The 19,590-nt window shown below is 46.1% G+C and overlaps 1 protein-coding gene across 1 annotated transcript in view; it reads left to right on the plus strand.

Moving 5' to 3' along the window:
- Positions 1 to 9,124, plus strand: part of Atg4b (Autophagy-related 4b) — a 36,081-nt gene extending 26,957 nt beyond the window's left edge. Inside the window, exon 5 of the mRNA XM_084577677.1 lies at positions 6,942 to 9,124. Within this exon, the coding sequence (XP_084433803.1) occupies positions 6,942 to 7,121 (180 nt within the window). The 3' untranslated portion in view covers positions 7,122 to 9,124. The remainder of the gene's footprint in view (positions 1 to 6,941) is intronic.
- Positions 9,125 to 19,590: the final 10,466 nt, after the last annotated feature.

Consider the following 19,590-nt stretch of genomic DNA (forward strand, 5'->3'; position numbering starts at 1 on the left):
CCTGGCCTTCAATAAATTCCAGTGTCTTGAATCAAACTCGCAAGATTTGCATATTGCTTTTTTACTTTTTTTGTGAGAGTAACACTATTATTTAGTTGCATGATGCATACCTGCCAGTTCTCCTGAATCTTGATGCTTTTGTACGATTGTACGACCAAAACAGGAATCTCTCAGAAACGCTCCCACGTTTGGCCAAATCCTTTTTCTAGTCTGGCCACATAGCTCCAAGGCTATCTACTGCTTGACACTGATTGACATCGTGATCAGTGAAAGGTCGAAAAAGCATAGTCGGCCAAGTGCAGTAGTTAAAACTGCCAGAACTACTTTCACTTTGCTGTTTGAGACTGTAGCGCCGCCACCGCTTGGGGCGGTTCAGGCGTGGCGCTAAGGTCGGGTTTTGTCTAAAGTTCCAGTGGCTTAATTTCTGCCTATAATATTTCTACACTAACACTGATTTTTGCTTAGGCAACTTCCGTGTTTACTTGTGTTCTTTGTTACCTTCGGCAGCTCAGTTGCATGGTCTAGTGCAGTTTCCAAGAGGCGTGCGTTGTGTGTTGTTTAGTGCCACGTTAACGTGGTCTTCGGCCATGGTGTTAAGCAAAGAGCGCAAGAAATATCTTCAGGTCTTCCTAAGGCAGTATACTGCTGAATTTGGATGTATTGTGCCGGCTGGGAAAGGCTAGCATCATGCGTTTTTCACAGTTTGCAATCCGTCTTTTGCGGGAGGATGTGGCGTCATCATGCGGGAGCGGGCGAGAAACACATTGGACGGCATTGTAGCAGACGACGCGAAAGCGCACCATATGAAATGGCCACGCCAACGCAGGTAGAAAGCGAAAGCTCCCCCCTTTTTTGGCTTCGGGGCGGAAAGTAGTGACAGTGATTGCAGTATATCATGTTCACGCAGTATGGGGGAATGTACAGCGTTTTCACAATCCACTCATAACGCACGCATGTACTATCTTCGTATTGTAGGAGCGTGTAGCACGGGCCGTGTTCGACGTGACAGAATGAGACGCTCTCAGGGTGCAGGTTTTCGGCTGACAGGAGAGCGTGGAGGCAGAGAGAGAGAAGGATCTCGAAGGGCAAATCAGCCAGGGGTTTGTTGATGCTGCAAAGCTAGGTGGAGTAGTCTCCTGTGACTTCGAGCGGCGCATATGCGCGGGGTGTCAGAAGTTACCGAGCACAATGCGGTCACCGCGGCGCCGGCATGGCGCAATGGGCGTCGCTTCCTCCTCACGTCATATACAAGCGTGCAGCTATAGGATTTCATTTACGAAGCTCGGCAGAGAGGCACTATACACCCCCCCTGAAAAGGCCGTTGTCCCGGCCGGAATGCACACCTGCAGTAAACGCGCGGCATTTTTCTGGCAACAGATGATTCAGCATTTGGTTTCTGCCCTCAGGAGTCAGAACGGATGTGGTCGCAGTGGTGAAAAGGTTCTCGGTGCACAGAGAATGGTCATTCTATTGTGAAAGGATCTTCAACCTCTCTGCCTCCGCCGCGATTTCTGCAGAATCAACGACTTGGTGACACATGTGCATCTCCTACATATCGGATGCGCATCTCGGTCAGGAACCAACCCTGTTCTACGTCCAGAGCGATCCACTCTGCAAGTGAACGAGCATGAACCCTCCAGGAGACTCATTTGTGCCGGGCGGTTTCCTTGCCGTTGCAAACGGTTGGTCGAAGCCGACGATTATCAAGCTCCCTAACGAAATGCATCTGATTGCGTACACCAAAGGAACAAAATCCGAATGCTTTGGCGTGCACGAAGGCGAGCCTTGAAGGTAAAAAAAAAATACTGTGCGTTGTGCAAGAGTGTGCGTCATATGCTCCGAGCGGCAAAAACACAGATACTACAGGTATGTATGCATCTAAAAGAAATATGCATGATGAAAATTACCTACTGGCTAGGTAGCTTAGATATCGCAGGCGGCTGTGTGCGCTAGGCCGTAATGTTTAGCATGTTTTATCGTGACTGCCACCTGACTAACAAGAAAAAAAATACGGCATTTTAATGCACTGCCGTTCGCGAGCCTCATGACCAGCTCAACCACTCGGCTCGCGAACGGCGGTGCATCACAACATACGGACAATTTTTTTCTTCTTTTTAGTCAGGCGGCAGTTGCGATAAAACATGCTCAATATTACGGTGTAGCGCACACAGCCACCTGTGATATCTGCGCTACCCGGCCCCTTCGCACATAAAGAAAACAAACGACAAAATACATCGCCATCATTCGCGCCGAACAAATGCTCATTGCGGCTATCAATGGTGGGTTACAGGCTTGGTGCAAACCCCGGTAGATACTTTTCATCATGTACATTTCCTTTAGATGCATACATACCTGTAACGAAGTGTTTTTCGCACAGTCGAGAGTATGCAGTCGGTTGCTAAGGTCGGCCATTCACATCTTGTCGCTTGGTGGCCCTAATTCAAGCTTCACGTCGTTGTTGGTCGAGGCTCGCCGAAGGAAACCTGAAAAGCCGCGTCTTGCATCTCGGCACGCTTAGAGAGTGGCAACCGTACGCGGCAGATGTAGTTGGCATCGCTTTGCCAAGCCTGTGACGGTAACCGTGCCACCCGGTGCCGCCTGCCCCCGTGCACTGGCGGCGCCTAGAAACGCCGCCGACACTGTCCAATGTGTTTCCATCGGCTGCCGATACGACTTCGCGCTTGCGCAGAAAACTCACGCAAAAGGCGGATTGTGACATCAGCATCTCGCACGGTGGCAGAACGGACTTGGCCACGCACATTTCGTCGAAGAAGCACTCAAGCAACCTTCAGTGCCAAGACAAGCAACAGCGTCTCCAAGATTTCTTCAGTGCACAAGACGACTGCGATGTCATCCATGCGGAGGGCTTGTTTACCGATTTCTAGTTGGAGCATAACGTCCCGCTAAGAGCCTCTGAGCACGTGGGACATCTGTTGCGCAAAATGTTCCCAAAGTCTGACGTTGCGAAGCACTATGCATGTTCTAGAATCAAGACGACAGCTATTGTCGGTGAAATGGCGCGTCACGCACAAGAGAGCATGATGAGTGCCCTGAAAAAGAGTGTGTTTTCAGTTGCCATGGATGGCAGTAACGACAGCCAAGCGCAGCTGTACCTGATGGTGGTTACATATTTTGTTGAAGAATTGAACGTGAGCGATAGCAAACTTCTTGCGCTGAGCACCCTAGAGGGTCAGTCAACTGGGCGCAATATCGCCAGATTGCTGATAGATACTGTGAATTCCTTGGACATACCATTGTTTAACTGCATAGTTTTTGGCTCTGACAACGCCAACGTCATGCTGGGAAAGAAAAATGGCGTAGCGGGAGCGCTGACTGAAGCCCATGAAAACGTTTATAATTGGCTGTCCGTGCCATTTAATCAACATTGCAGCAGAAAAAGCGGTGTGTTGTCTCCCAGCGAAGGTGGACGAAGTCCTCGTAGATATTTCTTTTTTATTTGGAAAAAAGTGCAAAAAGAAAAGCTGCCCTTAAGCATTTTCAAGAAGTACATAACATTGAGTACCGAAAAATTTTGAAGCATGCGCCAACCCGATGGCTGCCGCTTGGGAAATGCCTGGAAAGGTTAATGAATCAATGGGGACCTCTGTTGAGGTTTTTCCTTCAAGAGGTGAAAAAAGAAGCCGCAAGTGCGCAATTTTTGCCATACCAAATTCCAAAGACTCCAGTGGTGTCGGCGCAAAGTACATAACTGGAACACATGCCGTGAAAATTGAAGAGAAAGAAGGCAGCAGGTGCTGCACCAGTGGCACTGAAAAAGGCTAAGGCCACTGATATGGTGGACCAGATTAGGCCATCATGCTTAACACGTGAAGAGAGGCTCTTTCAGTTTTTGAGCTCGGACCTCAACAAAGCGTGCTGTCTTTTTTTGAATAACACCATTCCTGTCTTTGAGGCACTGAACTGTCGACTGCAGTCTCAAGCGCCTCAAATACACGCATTGCAATCTTTACTTTTTTGGCTTCTTGAAGACCTCCTTTCAAGGTTTGTGCAGCCACGCCTTCTAAAGGAACACAAGGACCTACTTACAGTCGATTACCATGGCAAAGATGGACAGAAGGATGATGAAGACATTGTGGTGGGACTGCAAGCCAAATGCATTGTTCAGAAACTCAAGCCAAATGAGCAAGAACAATTTTATGAAGCTGTTCGGAAGTACGTGATCGCTGCCTGCGATTATATTCGCCTCAAATTCCCTTTGGCTGACAATACAGTAATTAATTCAAGAGTCGCAGATCTGAAATCTATCAACACGATGTCCTTTCAGAATGTTCTTTTCTTTGTGGAGCGGTTTCTAGTGTTACTGCCACTAAAGCAGCAAGAGTAAAAGACCAAGCTTTGAATTCTCTGGAAATGGAATTTGTCAAACTTCAGGCGTTTGACATTCCCCAAGATGTGCTGCAAGAGGAATGTGCTGACATGCAGTGGAGCACCATTTCCCAGCTGAAAGGCGCAGATGGGCAAAAGAAATTTAGCCGTTTCTCAGTAGTAATGCTTAGAATCCTCTGTATACCACACAGCAATGCTGAATGTGAGAGGCAGTTCAGTATTGTAAAAAAAAAGTTCACCCAGTTCAGATCATCCATGTCCGACACAACCCTTGGTCACATTCTTTTGGCCAAATGTCGCAGGGGCAAACACTGTTACTCTCGGCAGTACTCAAAGGAATTTCTGAAAAGGGCAGCATCTGCCACATCGAACATTCCCCAACAGTGAGCAGTGATGTGGCATGTCAGCGGTTTTCAAACAGAAACCACTCAATTCCCGCTCTTTTGAACCAAATAAAAATAACTTATTCAATATAAATGCCTAGTAACTCCATCCCCCCCCACCCCCTCCCTCTCTGGTTAGATGAGATCTCCCTAATGCCTTTTCTGTGAACCTGGCAGGTATGAGCATGGTAAAATAGCAAAACAAAGCAGAAAAATGAGAAGCTTATGCAAGCATACAAATGGTAATATAAATTAAATTTTTGCATAGTAAAGAACTCCGATTTCGTACCTGCATAGTGGAAACTGCACAGTGGTTCTGCATCTAGATGCATTTATTCATCTTCTCACACTGGCGTACGTCAGTACGAGGGTGTGGCTTCTAACAGAATTGCTATTGTAATAATTTCCACGGCACATTGTTTCCATATGGCTGCTACGAAGTGATAATGTATATACTAGCTTTCTTGCTCAAACAACTTTTGTATTCTTCCGAGTTACCGTATCCCGCTTCCTCTTCATGGCCACACTTGGTTTGACGCTGGCTGCTTCAATGAGTAGATGTGCTCAAACAACATTGGTACAGGACCGAGTTTTACATGGAAGATCGGAACACCATGAGGAATGGCTTAAAATTTCATTTTGACCTGCGAACTTAGAAAAATCGCTGGAGTGGCCTTTAAATCATGTGCTTGAATAAACATGCACTACTGGAGTGCACTCCAGGGATAGACCGTAAAATACCAAGAAAGCGCCCCCCTCTACTCACCAGTAAAAGCGAGCAAAATATGAAGGGATCCGTTCCCCGGTTCCACGCAAATGCATATTCAAGATGGCAGCTGAAGAAAATGACACTCACTGAGAGTTTGCAATGCAGTCTGCACTGTTTTAGTGAAACTTGCTTCTTTGCGACTTTGAAAGTCAAGATCATCAATCAGTCGTGCATCTCACAGTCCTCAGCCCGTTAAGCGTGTATCGCTCAAGTTTGCACTTCTGGGCTCATTAATAGACTTTTTTTTTTTTTTTATCCAGCTTGAACTCGTGAGACGTTCGATACATATTCTTGCCACTCAGCCTGTGCCCTTGGAGGACCTCTGTAATCTTTTGCAAGATGTACTAATGCATACTTCGTGCAAAACAGCGACTGTCCTCGACTGTGTTGAGCTGTAAAATGGCAAGTGTACGCATATATTTTCATTTGAGGACTGGACGATGGCTCGTTGCCAATGCCAAGGTCGCAGGTTCGAATTCTGGCCACAGCAGTCACGTTTCGATATAGGCATAATGTAATACATGCCCATATGCCACACAATGTCACCACGTGTTGAAGGGACACTTCTTATGCTGGAGACAACTATAAAAATTGAATCAAGAAAGTCTGGTTTTAAGAGCATGGTGATGCTGTACTGTCTCCTTCCGTTGGTACTAAATGGTATCTGCTTGGAGAGTCTGAAGTGAATACTATAACTTTGTTTTCTGAGTATGCCACAGTGTCATACAGACAGTTATCTGTGTTGTATCAACTTAAGGCAGCCTAATTTTTTTCTTTCAATAAATTACACCTACTTTTATTCCTTAGTCTTGCTTGATTCGGTTTTAAATGCTTTCAGAATGGAAAATCACACAATCAAAGACGCCGTTTTACTTCGAGGGCAGTGCCGCTAGAGGCAAAATAGGCTGTTGGTATCTGTGGCACATATCAGCAGATATATTTTATATATTCATTTCATTCGATTTAATGCTCTCTTTGTACTTTCAATTATAATGCTAACAGAATCTGTGCATCTTAGTTACTGACACATTCTGTACTAACTGTATGTCACGTCCATGACATTGGTGCTTACAGATGCCGTCTGTCATTGAGAAAACGAGACTACCACATGAAAAAAATGCAAGTTTTAAATTGCTCTGTCGTGTTTCTTAGCTCCACAGCCAAGTATTCGTTAATTTGGGGATGATGCTTCAAGAGAAAAAAAAATTGTGAAAAAGTCGGTAGACTGTCCCTTTAAAGATTGCCAGGTGGTTTCGGTTATTCCAGAGCCCTTCACTACAGCGCCCCTCATAGCCCACATGCTGCCGGGAGGTCGAACCCTCTGATACCACACGTATATATGCCACAAGTGTGCCGGGCACCTGTAAAATGTTTCGTGCATTATTACAAAAAGAAAGTACGGTTCGCTCGGCTGTAGCTTCTGCCTTGCTTTGTTCTCGCAGCTGGCGGTGCCACTGGAGTCGCGGCATGAATACCCCATCTTCCTCGTCTCTGAAGGAAACTGCGCAGATCACACTGACACGTCCGAGACCGACGGAGCGGCCTTTGCGCACGTCTTGCAGGGCTCGCTCTTGAGGGAAGGCTCAGACCACCGCCACTCAGAAGAGTACATCATACTCTGAGCACTTCTTCCGCACCTTGGTTCCATTTTAATGGTTTTCCAGCCTGGCTCTGTCTCCCATCTTACACTTTAATTTAGAGAGCATGTTGGTGTACGGTGCAAGCATTGGCTATCTGCGTAGAACACTGTTTAGTAATCTGTGTTGAGGCCTGGTAGTGCTAAAAGAGAAAAGTACTGTTGTACGATCTGTACTGACTCCACCTGTTGATAGCTGTTGCTTGCAGTAGAGAGGCGTACTTTCACGCTAACTTTTTTTGTTTTGAGGATGGGTGTGGTGATTGCCGCCACAGATGTGTCTAAATGCAAGAATTCTGGAAATACCATGGTAGCGCTGCCAAAGGCAGACCCAGGTGTGAAGGTCACGTGTGTCTCATCATGCAGCAGGGGATGCTGGGAATGCAGTATTTCACCTCTCGAGCTGTCTAACTATTGCACAGACCTGTTTAATAATTTCATTGTAAAGTGTTGCATTTTAAATTGGCTCCATCCGGTGCACCAGTTGTTCTAAAAACAAATTTTTTTAACACAGAAGTTTTTTAATGTACAGGTTTTTTTTTTATATATATAAAAAAGGAAAAGTCACTTCTTGATACAAGCATTGCCTCTTGAAACTTAGTGAAAAATCAGTGTTTCTAAAATAAGTTACTAGAAGTCTGTCTTATTAAGTATGTTCGATGATCTTTTGTTTCTTTAAATGTTGTATGAAAACTTTACGCTGCAGCACTAATGAGGAAAACGGCCAGTTTAGTATTGAAACTTGGAGGAATTATTGCTCACTGTTTGAGGTATGCTAAGCTATTTATAAGCTTGGTAACGGTGCCATTGCAGGAATTGTTGTATTTGGATGTCACAAGAAAAAAATACCAAACCCTCAGTTTTTTACGGCTATATTGAGGTTGTTAAGTGGTTCGTTTGGTTAGCGACGCAAAGATAATACAGGGAGTATAGAAAAAATACTTCCGGAGGCATGCCACAAGAAAGAAAAAATGCAAATAAAATCATTGGAAGTGCACAGCTGTAGAAACTACCTCTGGCTTTGGGCCAATATATCATTTGATCTCAAAGTCATTTTGTGATAAGCATGCTTGCAGCTAGAGGCTTAGCAAAGTCATTGTAGATGAAGCTTAATGTCAATTAGGTCTTCCTAGAAGTAGAGCCTTGAAGTATTGTGGTGTATTTCTTCTCTGCCCAGAAAGATATGTCATTTGTAAACGTGTTCACAATTGTTACAGAGTGAAGGAAACGTGTATGGTCTGAGCATCTACTGCATAACTATCCGGAGCTGTGCAGTTGCTGCTTGATAAGTAGAATATGCTGGGAACTTGGCTTTTCCCAATCATAATTCACTAAATGCAGTGGAAGATAGTCCTGACCTTCATCCATTAATCTGTGTCGTAGCTCTAGTCACTGCCTTTCTCCAGAGAGGTGTCTGTGGTTGTGGGAAAGTCTGGGTTTTTTTAGCAACACACGTGACCGATGAGTACATAGCATATAGAAGTTGTTAGTAAAGAGGCTGTTTACGGCAGTAACGTGCAGAGCTAGCACCGAGTACTGTTGGCAGATGTTTGGAGCTTTCATACCACTAATATAATCTAACACTTTGGTACTCGCGTTAGCCAGGTAGTGTGTGGGTAACATTTCTTTTTCGTCATATTTTAGTGTTCGCACAAAGGTGTACTGGTAATTTCTGCATGCCCACGTGTAGAGTACAGGATGTATACAGTTTGGCAAAATGCTGTTTGGCTTTTATAGGGCAGAGTGTATATATTTTAGAGATATTATGCCATGCCACACACTGCAGTAGTTTCTGCTTGTGCAGGGGTGTGGCTATAGTTTTAGTTTCCTTGTTAACTAGATTTGCATGATATATGCTTGCAAGACGACTGCCCATTGTGTACACCAATCAACTTAGAGGTGCACGCTGTAGGTTGTCCGTCACGTTGTATCTGTTTCACAAACTGTTCATATATTATATTTTTATTTCAATAAAATGTTGCCAACTAAGCGTAGTCATTTTTCGAAGACATGACGTTCGAGGTCTGTTGCACCTTGTTTAGAGTCACACTCATAGGGTTCCTTTCATCATTATTGGTAGTGGATATAAGACATGGAGCAATAACTGTGCAGAATTGAGGTTGCCTTTCCCAATTCCACGTTACTAACAGGGGAGTGGATGTCATCTCAGAGTAATACATATGAGAACTTTTTTTGCTGTATGTTCTTTCTTTTTAATGATGCGCAAGCATTATTGCATTAGCATTCATCATTATGCATTAGCATGCATCGATCATGGTGCGATGTTTGCCTACAACTGGTCAGTAACTCATAATTCAATTTCCTTACTCTTCCGGTTTGAGTAGGAGAACAACGGGCGCTCATGTCGCCGTTCATTACAGGTCACATGAAGGATAGAAGAACTATAAAAGTATGCTGAAACTTAGTTTTCAAAATTTTTAAATTTTCAGTTTTATCCAAGAAAGAAATAACGCCACCACTAACTGGCTATCAAGTAATGGTCACACATAGTTAAAGGAGAAAAATAAAGTGTGGAAGCCAGGAGCATGGTCAAGTGGTGTATCTTTGGGTAAAGTAACATAGTTGTGCAAAAACAATCAAAACCATGCATATGCATCGCGAAAGGCTGTCGTGTTTTGGCTACAACAGGTAAGCAGCAGTTCCATCACTGTTGTCAACACGCAGACCACATGATGCCTTAACCTTTCACTTGACGTTGCGCAACAACCCAGAAATTACATAACTCCCCTTATAGAAATAAATTTCTAGTTAAACTTTTCTTTAACATTTACGATACCTAACTTCATCACCTTTTTTTTTTTTCCTGGCAGCATTTTCATCTGCAAGTGTTTTATTAGTATTATTAATGGCCAGGTGTGTTTTAATAATAGGTAAATAAAATGCTCAGGCTGGAAAAAAAGCCAAAATGATGCCTTAGGACTTTTCACTGGATTCGAATACCGCCTTGCGTTAATGAAAAAGGCTACCAATTATCTGTAGGAATAATATTGGCCCCAAAAAAGAAGGAAGACTGGGAACTGCATTTTGAAATGAACTGTGCAAAAAAGAGAGTAGAATGTTCCAAAAATAAAAGTCAAAAAGTACAGCCCATACCTAAACTGGACTGTGGAGTCAGTTATTACCAAAACTGCATGGAAGAAAAAATTCCGTAACTATTTACTGTTTGCAGACAAATAATGCATAGTGATTTGTTGAATAGTTGGCCCTTTCTTACACAGTGGCATATAGCGCCCACTTTTGAAGTTATTAGGTAGTTTTTCTCGGAACACTGGTAGAGTCAATATTTGTTTCTTAAGACGTATTTCTAATGCACGTCAGCTTTCAACGTTGGAAGTCAAGGAGAAGAACAGTTTCCATGATTACAACAAGTTCGCTAGGCACCATGCCTGTAACCTGTTGAGAAGCTGTTACCAAATGTAGAGACTGCAGTTCAGTGAAAGTACCTCAGATGGCCCATTCCGTGTGCTCTCAATTCATTCATGTTGATGCTGCAGTAATAGCTCACTTGTAATTCCTCATACACGGGAATTGAGGGTTTGCCAATGCCAAAGAGGTGAATCCCGGGGCCGATTTGATCGAAACACTCGAGAGGTAGTATCAAAATGACCTTTTTTTGACTCAACCGACTGACTCAATCGACTGCTGTTGGCTTTACATCAGCACTGTCACTGCCTACACTGCATAAAGATCTGAAGATAATCAGCGTGGCTGCAGAAAAGACTGCATTGCAAACTTGCAAAGCCAGTGCTACACTGTAAAAGGTAAGATGACATTGCATAGGCATAGTCTTGTTACTGTCTATCTATTTTTAAAGTAGAACTTATATTGACGTGCTTCCATACAAGAGTCATATATTTGCCACATAAAGGTGGTAGCGATTTTTATTGTGTGATAACTGACTAGTAGGTGCTGTGAGAGGGCCCTTTATATGGTGTGGAACAGCGCCTGTAATATGTAACACTCCAGTTTTGTGATCATGGCGTGGGGCAATTCAGGATTAAGCAGTTAATGCAAACTGCAGTTGTGCTAGTGGTTAGTTGGTTTTTCATCGTAATGAAGAAACATTGCTGAAAACATAGAAGGGCACGTGCATTTTGTGTTTTTTTTTTTCAGCAATTTTTAATCCTTATAATGCCACCTGTTCAAATGCTCAGGGTCGTCACTAAATTTCACGTCCTATAATGGTTAGTCAGCGCTTGTACTGTGGCTTCATGGTATTTTGTCCCGTGTCTTCCTGTTCGCGCTGTTTAAATTAACAATGGACCTATAATGGTTCTTCTTTTAAATAGATACGACGAAAATAAGTACCTGAACTGCTCACATCTTCATCTGGATTTTTATGGAGGGTCTGTCGGTAATTCAGTGCAGGTTGTCTCATTTTCCCTTTATAAGCAATTGCAATGTGTGAACAAAGGTTTTCAAGTAAGGAAAGAGCAATTATTCTGTGTTTTATTACAATACATCCAGTAAACGAGTTGCTTGAGGGAGGGAGCCATTTTGGGAAGCACTGTAGAAGTAGCAGGAACGAGAGTACCGGCAAGCATTGCAGAAATAGGTGCTGACCAAGAAACAGGCTCTTGTTCCTGGTAATGGGGTTTGGAGAAACATGCAGCTGACATCGTTTTTGCTATGTTATGCTGCATCTGTTATGTTGCAATGTACACCTTGATGTTCAGGGATAAGCTCAGTGATGCTGTTGCTTGTTTCCTGAGCTCCTCACTTGAACATCTGCCACTTTGTCTGATGTAGTCTTGGCCACTGGGCAAGGAATTTGGCTAGAGCACCTTATCTGTGCAGGCTATAAGCCAGTGAAAGTACCCGTTGGAATAGTTTCTATTCTCAATTATGGTAGAAAACTATGGTTAACTTTTCAAATGCCAAAATGACTACTTCTACACCTGCTTGCTTGCTCTTTATTTTTCTTATCCAGGTTATTGTTTAGACCTAGTAAAAAAAAGGTTACCAGTCTTGTCTTTAGCCAAAGATAACAATTGTTCAGGGATAGCTTGAATGGTTTTGTCTGGCATAGTGACCTAGGAGACATGGTTATAGAAGACCGTTTCAAGGATATGCTGGCAGGATTGGATGGTGGTCCGTTTCACTAAATTCGAGCGCATTAAGGCAAGACGGGTTTGTTTCTCCTTGGCTCATAGGAACAACATACATGATCTGGTGCAAAGCAGAGCCCTGGGTCCAGATATCTTGTGATGTTGCAGACGAGGACAATGTAAGCAAAAGTTACGGGTTCAAGGCACCTGGAAAAAACATGTAGTATCGGATATGATAATGAGCCGCCAGTCTTCCAGTCACTTTCTGCTGTCTACTGAAGATTCATTTACATCTTCCAAGTGTATTTGTTGATTTATCACATACCGGACATGTACCATCTTGGTTTAATATCTTTTTGTAAATTTATATTTTAACACACCCTGATCTTGCTTCAAACAGAGCACTGCATTTGAAATTATCATACAGCATTTCTTTATTTAGTAATAATAATAATTGGTTCACTGGAAAGGAATGGAGCAATCTGTCACACTTGTTGCTGAGGGCACCTGAATCGCGCCGTAAAGAAAGGGAGAAAGGTGGGAGTGATAGTGGAAAGAAAGAAAGGGATGCCGTGGTGGAGGGCTAGTCAGTAATTTCGACCATCTGGGGATCTTAAACGTGCACTGACATCGCACAGCACGCGTACGCCTCCGTTTCGCCTCCATCGAAACGCAGCCGCCAGCGGTCGGGATCGAACCCGGGAGGAGGAGGAGGAGGAATCAACATTTATTATGCCCGAAATAATTCGGTGGTGCATGCTTGCACCAGATGGGGTGGTTCCCTAGTTGCGGGACCCATATGTTCCCGGCAGCTCCTGGCCCCTGTCCGTCAGTGCGAGCTGGGTGGATAGGGCGGGGCTGGATAACAAGGTCTCCCGTCGCTCAAGGGGTTGGGGATTGGGGGTATTGGCTGGAAGGGGAGGAGGGGGGTCTTGAGTTTTGTGCATTCTGCCAAAACGTGCGGCAAGGTGCCTTTTTCTTTTTTTGCAAAAAGGACAGAGCATATCGTGTTCCGCAGGATACATGCGGTTCATCAGTACGGGATGCGCAAGCGATCCCGCCTGCGCTCGACGCAGGATCGTCTGTTGTTGCCTGGTGAGTTTGGGGTGCGGTTCTGGCAGTCTGCACCTTTCCTCTCGGTACATGCGGGTTATCTCCCGAAATCATGGTAACCGGATGCGGTAGCTTCCGGCGCAGTAGTTGGGTATCTTACCACTGCAATACCGCGACGGCCCCGTCCTGGTCAGTCTGTGCCAACTTCGTGGTCTCCGGAACATGAACATTTTAGTGCACTGCGGCCACGCGACGTTTACCAGCCCCGAACTCCTCGATGAATAAAAACTGAGGGCACTGTGTCTGCACTGGAAAAATGTGCCTGAGCTTTGCTGTGGCGCATTTTTCCAGTGTAGTCACAGTGCGCTCAAAGTTTTTATTCATCGAGGAGTTGCTGTTACGCATTTTTCCAGTTAGTCACAGTGCTCTCAAAGTTTTTATTCATCGAGGAGTTTGGGGCTGGCCTGAGCATTGCTGCTGTTGCGGCTCCGCCGTGGTGGTGCAGTGGTAAGACGCCCGACTACTGTGCCGGGGTACCCGGGTTCGATCCCGACCGCGGCTGCTGCGTTTCGATGGAGGCGAAACGAAGAGGCGTCCGTGTGCTCTGCGATGTCAGCGCACATTAAAGATCCCCAGGTGGTCGAAATTACGCCGTAGCCCTCCACTACGGCTCCCCTTTCTGTCCACCTTCACTCCCATATTTACGGCGTGGTTCAGGTGTCCACAAAAGCAAATTTGACAGATACTGCGCCTTTCCCTTCCTGTGATCCAATTATTATTATTTATTGCTGTTGCTCACGTCCGCAGGTTCACGTCCCCACAGAACGTCTGACAGATACTGCGCCCTTCTTTTCCTGTAAACCAATTATTGTTATTATTATTATTACATCGCTTGCCACTTTCTTTTGCTAGCAACGCCAGGGGTCGTGTCGCATAGCTGAAATTTCTTTTCCTTGGTGCGCGTTCATTGCAGTACTCTTGCAAGTGTGGAATTTGCGATACCGCAGTCGTGGCCGAGTGGTTTGGGCGTCCGTCTCGGCTGCGGGAGGTGGTCAGTTCGAAACCCGCCGCCGGACACCCACCGGTAAAATGGATACAAGCGTCCCCCGGCCCGGCGCCGGCTCTCTGAGGGGTGTGCGTTTGGAAGAGGCTCTGCTAAACCTGCTGTGCTCCTTCGAGGGCTTAAAGTTTCGAACTAATGACCTGCAAAGGTCGGGTTGATAAACCCCGTGACATTCTCGTGCAACTTGACTGTCACGTGACCACGTCACATGGTACCCTCATAGCTACATCTACATGACTAACTGTCACGTGATAATCATAACTTGATATTTGTGACCTATGGGTCAGCACTTTTTGAGACCTATGACTCGGCACTTGTGACCCACATCACATGGGCCTGTCAAAACAGACGTGGTCCCCAAAATTCGAAACCCGAGTGCGGAGCAATGGGATGCTCTGCTGTCCAGCGACCGCTACGAAGACTAGCAAGGTCTGGTGCAGCGGGCTCGACGGGCGGCAGTGGCCAGCGGAGCCCTGGACCGAGGGCAACCGACCATTGAGTAGAAGTGGATGAGGTCGACGCGGAAGACTCCTGGGGATTCAACAAGGAGGCACTGAAGACGCCCCAAAAACGTCAAAATAATATAGGGCTAACTAAAGTTTTTCCTTCTTTCCTTGTGAAACGCAAGTTATTTGTGTGACTCAACACAAACCCTTAACCTTAATTATGACTCCTAGATCATGACTCTTGGCAAAGTACAGTGACTCGTGACAATGATAATCATATGACATACCGTTCATGTACCATATTATATGGCACCGCAGGCCTGCGAGCCACGAGGGGCTGGGGGACATTCTGTCGGAAATAAACGGTTTGAGCGCATGCTTCACTGGGCTAGCTGCGGCGCGTTTCGCGTACGCCGCAGTAGCGGCGCGCGGCCTGCTCGCAGCCCGCTTCTTCGCATTCTTCTGCTCTGCTTCGCTTTTTCTACATCATATACTTGCCTCCTTCACACACATCATATCTTCGCAAATATATGCAATATTGCCTGACACAATGTCACACAGCCTTCGTCCCCTGCGTATACAATCCCGCCCCCGCTGCCCATCTGGCTCGCCTCCTGAGACCTCTCCGTTCAAAATGCCCTCGACTGAGCCTCGACACGTTCGTGTCGTCTAGACTCAGCTAGGATGTTTGACCGCTAACCCGGCTGTGGTGTCCTTGAGGTCCGCAGACATCCATGGAGGAGTCGCGCGCTTTCGCCTTGTCTACTTAGCTTTAATCGTACTAAACCTTTCCTTACTTTCCTTTTTTTTTTTCATTCCATTTCACATACAGACTTAGTCGACTACTAATTTCCACCATCGGATGACAATCCGCCTTTTGCACGAGTTTTCTGCGCATGCGCGAAGTCGTAGCGGCGACCGATGGAAACACATTGGACGGCGTTTTTCGGCGCCGCCAGTGCACGGGGGCTGGCGGCGCCGGGCGACGCGGTGACCGTCGCAGGCTTGGCAAAGCGATGCCAACCACACCTGCCGCGTACGGTTGCCACTCTCTAAGCGTGCCGAGATGCAAGACGCGTTTTTTCAGGTTTCTTTCGGCGAGCCGCGACCAACAACGACGTGAAGCTTGAATTAGGGCCACCAAGCGTCAAGATGTGAATGGCCGACCTTAGCAACCGACTGCGTACGCTCGACTGTGCGAAAAACACTTCGTTACAGGTATGTATGCATCTAAAGGAAATGTGCATGATGAAAAGTATCTACAGGAGTTTGCACCAAGCCTGTAACCCACCATTGATAGCCGCAATGAGCATTTGTTCGGCGCGAATGATGGCGATGTATTTTGTCGTTTGTTTTCTTTATGTGCGAAGGGACCGGGTAGCGCAGATATTATAGGCGGCTGTGTGCGTCACACCGTAATATTTAGCATGCTTTATCACGACTGCCGCCTGACTAAAAAGAAAAAAAAAAATTGGGCGTTTGTTGTGATGCACCGCCGTTCGCGAGCCGATTGGTTGAGCTGATCATGAGGCTCGTGAACGGCAGTGCATTAAAACGCCGTACTTTTTTTCTTGTTAGTCAGGTGGCAGTCACGATAAAACATGCTAAACATTACGGCCTAGCGCACACAGCCGCCTGTGATATATCTATAAGCTACCTAGCCCTTTCGCACATAAAGAAAAGAAACAACAAAATACATCGCCTTCAGGCCCCGGCGCAACTAAAGCAATCACGCACCGAAGAAATCCTCATTGCAGCTATCACTGGTGCGTTAAAGGCTGGGTGCAAACTCCAGTAGGTACTTTTCATCATGCATATTTCCTTTAGATGCATACATACTTGTCGTATCTGTGTTTTTGCCGCTCGGAGCATATGATGCACTTGACACTCTTACACGACGCAAAGTATTTTTTTTTTACCTTAAAGGCTCGCCTTCGTGCACGCCAAAGCGTTCGAATTTTGTTCCTTTGGTGTACGCAATCAGATGCACTTCGTTAGGAAGCTATCGTCTTCTTCGTCCAACCGTTTGCAACGGCAAGGAAACCTCCCGGCACAAATGAGTCTCCTGGAAAGTTCTAGCTGGACGATTGTAGATGATGCTAGGAGGAATTAAGTGACGCCCATTGCACCATGCCGGCGCTGCGGCGACCGCATTGTGGTCGGTAACTCGACACCCCGCGCATATGCGCCGCTCGAAGTCACAGGAGACGACTGCACCTAGCTCTGCAGCATCAACAAACCCCTGGCTGCTTTGCACTTTGAGATCCCTCTCTTTGTCTCTCTGCCTCCGCGCTCTCCTGTCTGCCAAAAACCCTGCACGCTGAGAGCGTCTCATACCCCAGTCACACGGGCAAGTTTAGTGACACTTTCACTAAGTGCACTTACATAGGAAAAGTGACACTTTCGGTGCTCGCTGTCACACGGCAAAATGAAGTGTCATTTTGAAATGACGGCAGTGCCGATGCGGATGCTGCAGCCCTATGTGGAAATAATTTAGTTTTCATGAAAATACCTTAAAACTCAATTTTATTGCAAGCGCAATGACCCCAAGCTAATATTCAGTTTATTTGTGCATTTGAGTACGTCTTCACAGCGTTTGCTTGCCGGTACACAACGTCGAAAAAGGTCCGGTTTCCGCAGTATCACGAAAGTGGGCGACAAGCTCACAGCGTTAACAGCACTGGATGCTACTAGCTTTCCGCTGTAGTACCGCCCATCGAGCGCCCGTGAACGGCAGAGCGCGCGGTGCAAGTAGCGCTTGGCCGTGCGCTCCTCCGTGGTCGTCGCTAGGACTATAGTTTGTTTCGCATCGAAGTATCAGTGGGCGGCGCTTTCGTATGGCCAGCTTAATAGAATATATGGCTCATTCGTGACACTGCCTTATTGTCAACCTTGCTGCCTGTTCATAATAAGTGACAGGTGCAATTCAAATCGACGACTTAGGGTAGCGTATACGTGTACTGCAAAGGTGAGCTGTGCCGCGCCGCCGGCGACGATGGCTATGAAGCTGTGAGCAGAAATTTGCTTGTGTCGCAGCAATTACACCTACTAGCGACTCGGTATAGGTCAACGATCCCTAAGGAGGATTAATTACTGACATTGCTTTACTTCAGGGATCATTACGGGAAAGACAAATTCTCGCACACTTTTCTGACGCCGGTGACAGCGGGGCAGGATGCGCCGTAAAGGTGCTGGCGGTGCTGGCTTGGCGCTGGCGGCTTGCGGGAGGAAAAGTGGCGGTGTCTCCGGCCGGCGCTCGAGCGAAATGCTGCCTGTCAAGTGACGAATTTCTAGAGATTGGGTTACAAATAACTCCAACTTCGTTGATGCAGCTTCAGATACCGCATACCATCGAAGTGCAGCAGCAGACGAACGCCTTCGCGTTAGCACAAGCACAGAGCGAGGGTAGCTATTCATGTGTACGCATCGTTTTCAGTTGGTGACAGCTTAAATCTCTTGCCTATTAATAGAAACGCTCATGAAATTACGATAAACATTTCAAAACATTGTAATTCTCAAAAAATGTATGAGTGATATGTCACTGCCCTGCTGTCGAGATTACACATTCGCCTGCCGGACAAAATGTAGTGAGTTCGCCAAACTATAGTGCCTAGCCAAACTCACTTCCCGCCGAGTGTGTTCGGCGGCGAGTGTCATTAAAGTTCATCGTGTGACACGATGCGAATGACACTAAACGCGAGTGCACTCGTTGAAAGTGACACTAAACTTGCTCGTCTAACCGGGGTATCATTCTGTCACGTCGAACACGGCCCGCGCTACACGCTCTTACAATACGAAGATAGTATATGTGTGCGTTATGAGTGGATTGTGAAAACACTATACATTCCCCCATACTGCGTGAACGTGATATACTGCAATCACTGTCACTACTTTCCGCCCCGAGGCCAAAAAGGGGGGAGCTTTCGATTTCTACCTGCGTTGGCGTGGCCTTTTGCTATGGTGCGCTTTCGCGTCGTCTGCTACACTGCCGTCCAATGTGTTTCTCGCCCGCTCCCGCATGATGGCGCCATATCCTCCCGCAAAAGGCGGAAACATTTTGCTTCCACATTTTGGGGACACGCTTGATGCGAACTTGGTCTAGTAAGGCCTTAGTAAACGTTCTACGATGACGATGATGATAACGAGATGAGAAAACTTGCGCCCGCGCATCAAGCAGTTCGCTTAACGTTTAAGCGATTAAGCGCTGCATGCAGTCATCGATCAAGTCGTAGATCGAAGCATTGGGGGGTTTCTGCGGTACGGTAGCTCGAAGTTTGAACCATGGTAGAACCATGGTAGCGTAACTCCCATAGAAGCCTACGTGTCGACTCTGAACGAGGCTTTAGTTTCCCGGCGCCCCCTGCGAACTGTGAGGCAAAACAAATACGTGACGTTGCTCGTGACGTCACAGTGAGGTACTTTTGGCGGCTAATTTGTCTTCTTACTTATGAACGAAAAACAAGGTCAACAACGACGGAGGCAGAACGATGCTCGAATAAGGCAGAAAAATGGACACCGTAACTGTTCAGCCAACTTTACTTGGATTTCTACTGTCGAGTTTTAAGTTAACTGAAATGTTACGGCATCTTTAACCACCTTATCATAGCATCGTTCTGCCTCCGTCGTCGTTAGGCTAGTCTTTCGTCGCACGTCATGTAAACGCATTCTGGGGCTTATTTCTTCGGGCACGTTTGTGACACAGGACCTTCAAGTGAATTCGGCAAGCACAAGGATAGAATCACATGGCTTGAGGCATTTCACTAAGGGTATAAATGAGTGAAGCTGTGCTGCATAGAAAGCCAGGCTTTATTAATTCACGATTAC

This window comes from Amblyomma maculatum, chromosome 8 (assembly GCF_055883805.1).
Source record: "Amblyomma maculatum isolate TAMU_Amacu chromosome 8, ASM5588380v1, whole genome shotgun sequence".
Lineage (NCBI taxonomy): Eukaryota > Metazoa > Arthropoda > Arachnida > Ixodida > Ixodidae > Amblyomma > Amblyomma maculatum.